The sequence below is a fragment of the Leptinotarsa decemlineata genome, unplaced genomic scaffold, assembly GCF_025532065.1.
Source record: "Leptinotarsa decemlineata unplaced genomic scaffold, Ldec_3_MD MMD2_tig00026328_RagTag_RagTag, whole genome shotgun sequence".
Classification (NCBI taxonomy): domain Eukaryota; kingdom Metazoa; phylum Arthropoda; class Insecta; order Coleoptera; family Chrysomelidae; genus Leptinotarsa; species Leptinotarsa decemlineata.
The window spans coordinates 19,737,175-19,749,973 of NW_027412688.1; the positions used below are offsets into that span (position 1 = coordinate 19,737,175).

General features: G+C 36.2%; 2 protein-coding genes across 7 annotated transcripts in view; one reads left to right on the top strand and one right to left on the bottom strand.

Annotated features, from left to right (window-relative positions):
* Positions 1 to 12,799, bottom strand: part of LOC111515562 (organic cation transporter protein-like) — a 244,514-nt gene that overhangs the window by 108,732 nt on the left and 122,983 nt on the right. The window lies entirely within an intron of this gene.
* LOC111511319 (organic cation transporter protein) overlaps positions 1 to 12,799 on the top strand; it is a 98,592-nt gene that overhangs the window by 31,475 nt on the left and 54,318 nt on the right. The window contains exon 2 of one of the 4 annotated variants that reach the window (XM_074182796.1): positions 6,891 to 7,056. The exons of the other annotated variants lie outside the window; for them this stretch is intronic. Coding sequence (XP_074038897.1) covers positions 6,948 to 7,056 — 109 coding nt within the window. The 5' untranslated portion in view covers positions 6,891 to 6,947. The remainder of the gene's footprint in view (positions 1 to 6,890; positions 7,057 to 12,799) is intronic. 4 annotated transcript variants of the gene reach the window in all.

Sequence of the window (12,799 nt, forward strand, 5' to 3'; positions counted from 1 at the left end):
AAGATAATTTGGGAGGATTAGTTTTGTTGAATAATCAACTTAGAATCAGATCCATTTCGAGTGTGTCCTTCATAATTGATGTATGCTACAAAGATATTGAAAGTATTTTTTTTCTAAATCATTTTTCTTTTGTGATCAATTTGAAATTCATTTATTCATTCAAACAATCGGTCGGATACAGAGTAGGTGCCTAAGTCTAAAAGTAAAGTTATAGATAATGAAAATATCATTCGTCATATAATCAGAATTGTAGAGTTTGTCATGATGTTTCGAAATTTGGATTGTCTGGGTTCATCAATATGTGCAGATAATTTCTTATGGACTTTTGTTAAATCAATTGAAAAAGGACCATTGAACGTTATTTTGGTTTGGACAGATGGAATGGTTAAGTCTAGTTTGATATTCAAGTACATTAAATGTATGGGGAGATTGCATTTGGTCTTATCGATATAACAGGCCACTTCTATTGTATACCTGCAGGCAGGCTGGATACAGAATATTCATCTCTTTCGATATAGTTTCACAAAAAAGTCTCGGTGAAATATTATTCGAAGCTCTAAGTACTTTTTTGTATCAATTATATTCTACTACATGGGCCGGAAGTCTTGGAACTAACAAATAGATGCCGCTAGTCTTATCGCACTCGCCGTTTTTCAGTTAGTACTAACCTTCAAAAGAAAGCTGTTGAAATTTCATGATATTCTACTCATAAGTTTGTGAGTTATTGTGCTAAGAGTGACACTACTTCTCTTATTTTCAAAACAATTTCGTGTTTTAATTTTACACTGCTTCTTGATGGGAAAAATATTGTTCTAGCGAAGCAATGGCTTAAAAAATGTTATAAGGATTCTGCTCCATTAGAAATAACAATTGAACGTTGATTTGCTGACTTTTAACGTGGTTGTAGAGACACCGATGATGCACAACGCAGTGGACGCCCAAATGAGGCAGTAACACCAGAAAATATAAAAAAAATCCACAAAATCGTTTTGAATGATAGAAAAATGAAGTTGTGTGACGATCGTCATCGGAGTGGAGAGCAACTGGTGCATTTGACAACGTACCGTGTCACAAGTCAATCAAAACAATGGCAATACTAGATGAATTGAACTTCGAATTGCTCCCACATCCACCGTATTCGCCATATTTGGTTCCCAGCGACTACTGGCTATTCGCAGACCTCAAAAGAAAATGCTCACCGGTGAGAAAATTCTTTCGAATGAAGAGGTTATTGTTGAAGCTGGGGCCTATTTTGAGGCAACAGATAAATCGTTCTACAAAAGTGGTATGAAATGTTAGAGTGACGCTGGAATGATTGTGTGGCTCTCGATGGAGATTACGTAGATGGATAAATCCAATTTTGAACAAAAACACGCGTTTTCTTTCTGAGACATGGGTGTTATTGTGGAGAAATTCTCCCCAGTACAGTAGTAAAGACAGTATTTCAGCAAAATTGAAGTTTCCCCGGAGAGTGAGAATCAAATATAGTCCTGTTAGCTAAATTAATTATCTAACAGGATTTAATTATTTTCGTTGCACTGGTGATATATTTTGGCCAATTACGATCATCCTCCGAAGTAATACCCAGGAATTTAATGGCTGAGTTCCTAGTAATATTTGTATCATCAAGTTCAATTGCGAGAAGGTTGTTGATCAACCTCTGTCTTATATGAAAAATTGAATATTCTGTGCGAAAAGGAAAGTTTTGAACCAGACAAATATCCAAAATGAGTACAGTCTGCTATAAGGTAGATCTCGGATGAGGTACATAAAAAAATTAGCAACAATTTGAATATCTTTTTTGTTCTTGTTTCAGTTACCTATATTCCTAGCACATCCACAATAATTGCACAAAGCAAATTACACAAAAATTTTGAATTGTGAATACCTGGTAATAGAAAAAAATTACATCTATCAAATATTTAGGTCTTGTTATTGACCAATATATGAGATGAGACAAACAAGTAGTATACCTAGCACCAAGGATGAGGCTACTCATCTCTTTCAAACAAAAACTTTCATTTTTCATAATATCAACGATTGGCAGAATCCACAATGTGATTTTCTATAATAACGTGAGGTGGTACTTCCAACAATAACATTGATAGTTCACAAACTGCACTAAAAATAATGCATGAAAAAAAAATAGACATTTTCAACGGAACATTCATATCATCACCGAAAATTACATGTAATGTTTCTTAATCTACACGAACTGTTGGAAATGACTACTCCCCGCTTGAATACAAGAATCCGATCTTCTACTCATCGACTCCGGAACTCTTTCAAAAACACCAGGATCGTTTCTGATTTCTCAAATATTCCGCTGGAGTAATATAAGCTAATGACCTGTTAGAGTATTTATTACTTGGTAGATCCAGTGTAGTCTATACTTTTATTTCGGTTACGTTAATAATTTCAAAATTACCTAAATTGTTATTGTCGAAATTTTTTTCGCTCCGTATCTTCGAAACGAAGCACCCTATCAAAAATCATCAGAGGACAAAATATCCTTAGAATAGTCCAAGGAATACTCCCGCCGCATGTTTGATAAACACCCTGTATAAAGAAACAGCTTCCGCTCGGGCGATTATCAGGGCTGCAATAGAAAAATAATGGTTTTGATGATCAAGTTACCGAAACTTTCGAGTCAACTTTACGATCTTATATGAACACTACCGGGTAAAAAATTGAATTGAATTGAATCATTGAATTGAGATGGAAAGGTAGAAAGGCAAAACCTTTCTATCCCAAAAATATATCATTATATTCCCATGGCCCATTGAAAGTTTCTTTGTCAAAGAACAAACCGATTTTCAATATATCTGGAAATAAAGAGAAACAGCAAAAAATAATTTCTAAATATTTTTTTCCATATTGACAATCACCATACATAGACTAGAATTTGAAGAGCCCTGTATAAATATTATAAAATGGGTGATGGTTCCCAAAAAAAATTAAATGTTTTCATTGAGATAAGGAAAACTACCTATTGAAAATCTTTCAAGAATAAGAACTCAATGCTGATGAATTATCTGTTTTAAAAGCAACAAGTTTCTATTACTGAGTAACAGTTATGATTAAGTTTTATGACATCAAAGCTACTATTTTTTTTCAAAACAGGCTACAGTTAAATATTATTCTCATCTGAATCATTCTATTATGTGAAAACACTCCGTCTTTTATAGTGTTTGGCTCAAATTACGTTTACGTCACAGCACGTACCTTGTATATTTATCAATCAATATTTTTTTGTTGAATTTGTTGACATACGCACCTACTCAAAGCGTTCCATTCCAGTAGTTAATGTATGTGTTCTGGGTGATAAAATGCTTAGAATGCTTTTCTTGACCGTTGTTGATTATAGAAAGCCAAAACCAACATATTGTATTATGTATACAGTGATCTATAATTACCTAATCACCTACATGAACCAATTATACGATAATTGTCAGAAAATTATAGTCAATGAGGAACTCGTGTCCTGATTATACCACATGTTCAACCGACTTCAACCGAATGTATGTTTTTGATAGTAGTAATAACTGTAATTTCCCGCTGAAACGGTTCATGTGATAATCTCTTCTTTTTCTCTAAGATGATGCTTTCTGAACGCTATCTCTTGAATCTCTTGAGCTTATTATTAATTATTATAATATTCAATGCATAATATTGCCTGATTCCTATAAAAATAAAAATAGAATGTAACACGATCTTATAAACTTCATGGAAAACTGCAATTTCAAACCAATTTCCTTTTGCTCATTATTTTCTGGTATTAAAAATGTAGAATCAAAACCTTTGGATAAAGCAGACCTGGCGCAACCAAGTAATCTGCTTCAGGCGAAATATTTTTTTGATGCTTTCATTCATGTCTGTCCTCAGATCTTTTTTTCACTTTGAATTCTAATATTTACTTTCATTGACTTTCGTTTCGAAAGTGATTTCACAATGAGGTCAGCAAATATGGGGTCTTTCATTAAGCGCTTCCTATCTTTGAATTTGAATAAAACAGTGTGTGTGAGACATCATCAAAATTCTTTATTTGTTTGAAAGACCTATTGACCATTATGTGTCACAACATCGTTCAAATGTCCGCCTCGACTTCTCTGATGGAGCGCATTCGGAACGTCCAAGTTTTCATGATTTTGATGGCGTATTAATCAGACTGAATTTGGCTTGAAACTTGAAAAAACCCCACAAGAAAAAGTCTAACGGGGTCAAATCGCACGATCTCGGTGGCCAGTTCATATCATCTCCACGTGAGATGACCATGTCCTCAAATCGCTCGTGCAGAATGTCCAATGTGGCATGAGCTGTGTGGCATGTAGCGCCGTCTTGTTGAAATCACATGTCGTTGGTGTCCAGATCATCTAATTCAGGCCAAAAAAAGTTAATAATCACGGACCTATAGTAGGTAGGTGAGTAGGTCTATTCGACCCCCCACCGCAACCCACAATGGTTTATTGTGGCTCACACCTATTCACACTCGGCCAAATAAACCCAGCTTCTTAACGAAGCCAATTAGTTTGTATGGTGAGTGGTCTTTCAGGTCAGATGGTGAGAGTCCGGATCTGCCGAACTCAAAGAACCTGATTCAGTCCCCAGCGGGGCAGGCACAAAGTATATGCTCTGCTGTTCCATAATTTTCCAGGCAGAAGCGATACACACTGTCTTCCGACTGTCCAAGTCTCTGCATATGATGATTCAAATGAGAGTGACCAGTAAGAAGGCCTGTTAAACATCGTAGTTCACCCCTACTGTAGACCAACAACTGTTTGAAATCAAGCTTCGCAAGGTGAATAAACGCCTTGAAGTGAGCCAATCCTGGAAGATTCTGCCAGAAGTCCATAAATCTTCTTGCCATCCAGGTGTTCAGTGACAATGACAGGTTCTGGTCCAATAAAGCCGCTTGCAGCACCCTCCTTTGCAAGAGAGTCAGCAGCTTCATTGCCTTCCAGGCCAGTATGGCCAGGAATCCAGACCAGAGAAAATACATTAAGTCTTCCTATCAAGGAGAGTCGTTTTTGGCAGTTTGCTACCAATTTAGACGTTGCTCGGTAGGAGCCAAGAGCTTCCAACGCCGCTTGACTGTCCGAGAATATTTTTATTGACTTGTGAGTGAGGTTGGATTTATCCAATCTCTCCGCACACAATTCAGTAGCGTGAATTTCCGCTTGAAATACAGTCGCATGAGTTCCTAGGCAGGTAGATAACTCTGTCCTGGGTCTGCGATTGAAAACACCTGCACCAGAACCGGAAGGTATTTCTGATCCATCTGTGAACCAACAACTATCTGCTCTTAATATTTCCTTCTCCCGGAGGATCCAGTCCTCTCTACTCGGGAATAGTACTTCATAAGGCAGTTCCTAGTTGACAGTTGGAGGCATAGAGTCAGAGGCCATTTTCAGAATGCTGTGACTTCCAATGTCAACCAACAGTCTGTTGCACTCTGCATTGAATTGATTTGTGCAATTGGCAATGTGCACAAGTCTGTATGCAGTCCATCTAGCCTCTCTTTTCAGAAAAATGTGGAGAGGAGGTAGATCTAGAAGGATCTTCATGGCCGCTGACGGTGTGGTACTGATGGCACACCTGATAGCAATACAAGCATGTCTCTGTAAGCCAGAGAGCTTCGCTTGGGCCGTTTTCTGTAAAGCCTTCGGCCACCAAGAAATTGCACCATAAGTGATCATTGGTCTAACAATCATCACATAAATCCAATGAGTTAGTTTGGGACCTAAACCCCAAGTTTTACCACAAATCCTTCGACATGTCCATAGAGACAGTCTGTCTTTGTGTAAAACTTTTCCCAAGTGAGCGTTCCAGGTGAGTCTCTTATCAAGGACAATGCCAAGATATTTCACCCCCGTTCCAAATGCAATAACCACACCATTGAGGGAAAGTGGCGTTAGATCGTCCAATTTTCTTTTCTTGGTGAAGGGGATTGACAGACTTCTACTTCCTCAGACACCAACTGTGAACAACGTCCAATGCGCTTTGGAGGATATTACAAGCTACCCTTCCCGACGTGGACTTTGCCAGGATCACAAGGTCATCTGCATAAGCTTGCAGATCAACTTTTCTATGGACCTATAGTACCCGCCGTTCCAGTGATGGCCTGGCCAACGTCGTTCTCAAAGAAATATGGACCAAAGACGCCGCCCGCCCAAAATTCACACCAAACAGTGACTTTTTCGGGATCCAAATTCAACAAGTTTGTTTGTTCACGTACCTATTCATCAAGAAATGAGCCTATTCGCTGAAGATGATTTTTTCATAAGAATTAGGGTCGGTTGCGAACTGCTCCAGAGCCCATTCAGCGAACACACGTCGTCAATTGACACGTCGTGTCAGTTGAATTTTGTACGAGTGTAGGCCTAAGTCATGACGCAAAATTCGCCAAGTCGTGATATGCGAAAGGCCGAGTTATTGTGAGCGATGCATCATCGACTGCCTCGTATCCTGCACACTCTCATAGATAGTAGCGATGTTTTCAGCAGATCTTGCGTTTCGTTGACGTACGAGTGATGGTCGATCGTTTACTGAACCAGTGGACTCGAATTTATCAACCACATATTGCAAATAGTCCTCTCGGTAGGATGATTATGGCGACCGTAAAATGGGCGAAGCGCGCAGATAAACCAATTTTTATTTGCACGTGCTGTTGAATGATATATCCGTCCATGGTGATTTGGCAAAACAGACTGGATAAATGAAAACTAATTTGACACATGTGACTTCAACAAGAGTACCATTATCAATTGTCAAAGTTCGGAAATCTCTGTTGAAAGGACCTATAGTAGGCAAGTTCATTCCAAGTAAAACTTGAAAAAAAAATCCAGCTTTTTAACGAAGCCATTTAGATTATTTGGTGAGTGATTTTTCAGATCGGCTGGCAAGAGTGGTATTCTGATAATTCAGTCCGCGGCAGGCAGGCACAAAATATGCAATCTGCTCTTCCATTATTCCATCATTTGCCAAACAGAGACGGCAGGCACCGTCTTTCGACTGTCCAAATGTCTCTTCCCATGATGATTCATACGACAATGATATGTAAGTAGCCCTGTTAGACAACGTAGATCTTGCCTGCTTTGATCTTACAGTTGTTTGTTACATTTTCAAGGGATGCATATGTGCCTTAGGATGGGTCCTGGATTCAATATTTTGGAAAAGACAGAAGCGATGTCAAAGACAGATTCTGCCCCCATGAAACCACTTGTAGCGTCTTCCCTTGCGAGGGGTTCAGCAGCTTCATCATATTGACAACGTAGATCATGTCTGCTGTGATCTAACAGTTGTTTGGTATATTCTCCAAAGGATCTATACATGCATTAGAATGGGCCCATCATAGTGGATTTTTCCAGAAATCTGGAACACTTCTTGCAGTACAGGTATTTAATATTTTGGAAAAGCCTAAAGCGATGCTAATGACAGGTTCTGATCCCATGAATCCATTTGTCACGCCTTGCGAGAGATTCAGCGGCTAGTGTGGCCAGGAATCCAAACAGAGACGATTTGTTAAATCTTTCTCTGGAAGGCTATACACAATTGCTGGATTATTTCTATCTGAGGAAGTATGCACGAGACTGCTTTATATAAAATTGCTTCAGAAATTTTATGAACAAGTTTTACAACATAAAACTTCGAGAAAATAAAAATGTTTGATTTTGTTTTCAAATGAAGTCAGGTTTCACTGTGATACGATAATTATTGGATATAATTTTTGATAGTGCAGTAACGTCCATATTCTCACGGGATTGGGAAAGAAGGAACATTTTGGGATCTGAATTTCAGTAGAAAAAAAACACAACTGTAGCATAATGAAAGAACTGCTCATGTAATGAATATACCTGATTTTCAAATTGTCTACACTCTGAAGTAATGAACCCGATAATAATATATTTAGGTCATGATCCATTAGACATATTGTGAATGTTTTATATGTTTTTCAAATTTTGAAAACTGCAATAAAAAGGGCTGTGATGCCATATCTACATATGATAGGCATCAACTTGAACAATTTAAACAGAACATCCCTTGTAGTGTTTCTTACTGTTTTTAAGGTGTATAACAGTCGACAGTCTGAAAAATGGATAAAGCTAAAACAATAGAGATTCTGCTGAAAGTGTAATAAAGAATAAACTTATGTTAAATGAAATATAGCTATTTACAATTGAGGCAAAAGATTTCTAGTGTATTTTTGGGATTTGAGAACAGAAAAGGATTGTTTTCCAAAATAAGGTAGACCATCTAAAGAAAGCCAAGTATAGAAATTCATTTTTTATTTATCAATTGATTACACTTCAGCAGATTCTCTATTGATTTAGCTGTGTTTACTTTTCGGATTGTGGAAGGTTATACATTCAAAAAATAGTAAGACACATTTATTTTTCCATCAAAATATGTCTTGTAAAGAATATCTCATATATTTTATCATTTTCGAATACCATTTCAAAAAGATATTAAATATTTTGTATTTCCTTTCAAATAACACTTATGATTTTCATCAAGGATCGGCCAATTCCATCACACATCATAAAATAATGTTGAAGGTAATATTTCATAATTCAAAATCCACCGAATTCAAATGTTGCCATAAAACACCTATTTCATGCACACTCGTTCTGAATTTTGATACATACAACCATAACTCACTTTTCACATGGAACACCCAGTACATTACATATAATTTGAATGTGAATTCCAATGTGAATAAGTTCTATTGATTATGTCATATACCCATATCAAATCACTTCCTGAAAATGATTTGATAATTTTTTGGGACCATGCAAAATTCATTATGAAATTAATTATATAATGAACAAAATATAATCATAAATCAAGTTTTATCTTCTTCTAAAAGGTGTGATTTTTTGGTGTGATGAATCCTATTTCATAATGGCAATCTAAAAATATAACACAGGCTCCCAACGCTTTCTGTATTAGGAACTCTTAGTGTAAGGAATACATACACTAAATTTGTGCAATCTTTGAAACAAGAGATGTTTTGCTATTTCTGTCTGAAATAAATGCTTATTCTGGATGGAATAGAAATAAGTTAAAGTATATCGGATATGACTAAAGTCGTTAGTCTACATCACAACACGTCCATAATTCTACCACAACGATAATGGGGTGGTACAATATCAATATCAGCGATAAGAAAAGCAAATTTACTTCTTCGGCTATTTTCATTCCAGTTCCCAATTGACTTTCAAGGAAAACGCTACCCATTGTTTCCAGTGTACAACGTCTAATTGAATTAATCCTGAGAATACCTTAAAATCAATAATACTTCTGGTCCTGACAAAATACCCATTATCGTACCTTTCTTTTATGTTTTTCTGAGCTCTCCTACTTATCCTACAAGAAAGGAGATTTTTTTTCCTATTGGAAGACCAACAATTGCTTTACTATGAGTGATATTGATAGCTCCGAAAAATGCAATTTGGAATAGTTCAACATTAGTGAGTTTTTTACGAATCAGAGTCAACCTTCTTGCATACCTTTGTTTTTAGATTATTGCAATTGAGTGTGGCATGACAGTTTACTGACTGAATTTCTATTGTATATGTGCCATGGGGCTTGTTCATGAGTTTCTAGCTTAATTATTACAAGTGGTCATCTATCTATTGATGCTGTTTATTTCAGGGATCCATATGTCACCAGCCCATTCTCTATTGTTTATCAACGACCTTTTGTCAATTGGTTGAGTGTCAAATTACATCAGTGTCAGTAGCCAGTACAATGAAGTTGCTGAAACAGCAAAAGAAATATCTAATAAACTGACACTATTGAGTATTGTTTCTCATATTGTTTTGACTCTTTTTCTATTGTACTTACATCAACGACCTCTTGGAAAATATGAGAAATTCAAGTAATTACTTTATTGGTAATAACACACTTTCCTCTGATTCCCGACCAGCTGTCAATGCACATCTTCGTTGACAACGACAAAGTTTTAGTTTTGAAAGTAGGTATCATTTTTATAAGAAAAATAGTTCATGCCATTATTGTTTGAAGATAATTTGCGGCACACGCACTTTTTGGATCATCTAGGGACGAATATCGGTAATAACGCGACGAATGTTCGCTTCCAATATATCAGTTGAGGTCATTGGTGTACTTATACTAGTGACTTGACATATTCCCACAGAAGATAATCTGAAGGTGACGAGTCATAAAGTCTTGGAGGTCAGTTCACGGTGAATTACGTAATATTAAACGTCCATTTACATTCAACCAAAAATGTACCACGTTGCTGAACAAAATTTTGAGTTGAAACTCAGGATTAATACTAATCGAGTTTTCGGCCCATTCACTAAACGTACGATGCATGTGATGGATCTGCGGCTTTCATTTTTGCACGAGCTGTATCTTGTGCGGCTTCAAACCAAAATCTCTCCTAAACAATTCCTATGAAGTGGATGGATACAGCTCAAATTATTGTGCACGATGGCAAATTGACTCATTCGGGTCCTCCTCAATACTTCGCTCCACAACAGCAACATCTTCTTCGGTACGCACGGTACGTCTTCTTTGGATATGAGTATTATTGATAGTCCAGTAATTATAGTAAGTTCACCTCGGAATTCGAGATACCCAGCTGTAAGTCTGTAAGTACTTGTATATTGACACCCTAAAAGTTGTCTCAAAACCTACATATGGTAGGGTGTAAGCAACTATTGAATTTTCAACGTCAAAGGTCACAAAAATCGGTTTTTTGCGCTTTTTTTTTGGAAATATCTCATTTCCTATGGGTTTTTTGCTATTTGTATTAATTATCAATATTGTAGAATACAAAATTCTCTACAAATTTTGTTTAAAAATTTGTTTTATACGGTGAACCGTTTTCGAGATAGAGGGCGGAGAGCACGCGGTCACAGCATCACTTCAGGTCAACCGGTGCCTCCGGTCGAAAACGCGCCATATATAGTTGATGAACTATCGATAAATCAATGATTATAAATATTTGTCAATTTTTATTAACTATTATATTATATTTTATCATTTTTTTCCTAACTTATCCACTTCTTATTCAGTATTAATTTATTTAACAACACTTACCTGCCCATGTAATTGCAGAATTGTTAATGAAAATATAGCAATTATATTTGAATTTTAACCTAATTAATATTTATATCTTCTTACATGATGAAAAAAAAAACAAATAAATTATGAATTAATCTTTTTATTAAAAAATATCATTGAATACATTTATTTTTATTGAAAGTAAAGAAATGGAATAAAGGGTACAAAAACTACAATTTATAATTTTAATCATCTTCTTCCTCTTCATCGTCGTCTTCTGGCTGCTGGTAAATTTCAAACTGGTCTTCATTATCGTCTTCAACGACATTTGTCTCAAGTTCTTCCATGATTTCGGGGTCAAAGGTTCCATCTTCGTTAATGTCGCTCTGATATGGTAGAGCATTGAGACAAGCTTGCCCATTACATTGGCCACAAGCTGAAGAGCATTGCAAGCCCGCTTTCCTGCATCCGCATCGCGAACCACAACCACTCTTGCAGTTGCAGAAAATTGTATTTAGCAAATCTTCTAAAGCAGGTGGTAAAATTGTCATGATAGGCTCCAGAAAATCGTTTCGCATTGCCCAACCCCGTACCTGGGGTTTCAAATCATGTCCTAACCAAGTTTGAACTTGATAATATACACGGTTGAAATGTTGATGAGTAGCTGCACTTGTTGGTGGAATATTTGAAAGCTGCACAGGTTTATTAAGTTTTGTAGACTTGACGTAATGCATATAACGAAGATGATCGAGACTTTTCACAGATTTCGGAGCATTATAGACTGCCAATAAGGTTTGAGTTCCACTCTCTAATAATCTCTGGGCCGAACAATTTTCTTCCTCAAATGCTGCAGCTAGTTCATCCAAATTTGTCAGTTTCTCAAAAACTTTTAAAAATGATTTTTTCCCTTTTTAAAAAGCGCAGAAGTTGTGTCACAGCCACTTAATGCGTGCAGAAATATAAAATATGTTTTCTAGAATGAGGATAATTATCAAAACTTTTAGTAGAGTATATCTCCGTTTTTACATTACCGTTCCCAACTTTTTTAAAGAAAATTTCTTGTTCATAAGACAGTGTACGCCCAATTAAAATGAAAAGTAAATCAATATCTTGTCCTATTGTAACTGCAGTTTTTTTAGACTTTGATTCTTCAATTGCAGTTTCAACAATAAGAACATCCGCATCATCTCTGGCTTGTTTGGTAGTAATATTTGCAGCTTGTAATTTTCCAATTAACATATTAATGAACTTATCTTTGTTATTTCGATTTGATAAGAATTTTTCTTGAGTAACTGGTACAACCATTGTTTCATCGAAACAAACTTCATACGTTTTTGAAAGTGCAGCAGGTCTTCCCTGCTGCTCCATAGCTTTTACGTTCTTACTGTAGTCTGAATATCTGTCAAATACAACAATTATTTTGGAACTGTAATGCCTTTGTAAATAATTCATGTATTTATCAAAAATAATAGAAAAAGTATCTTCTCTGCTCCATACAATATGAATAGATATAGATTTAATGCATGAAGAAAATGACAAAGTATAATATAATAGTTAATAAAAATTGACAAATATTCATAATCATTGATTTATCGATAGTTCATCAACTATATATGGCGCGTTTTCGACCGGCACCGGTTGACCTGAAGTGATGCTGTGACCGCGCGCTCTCCGCCCTCTATCTCGAAAACGGTTCAACGTATAAAAATTTTTTTTAAACTAAATTTGTAGAGAATTTTGTATTCTACAATATTGATACTAAATA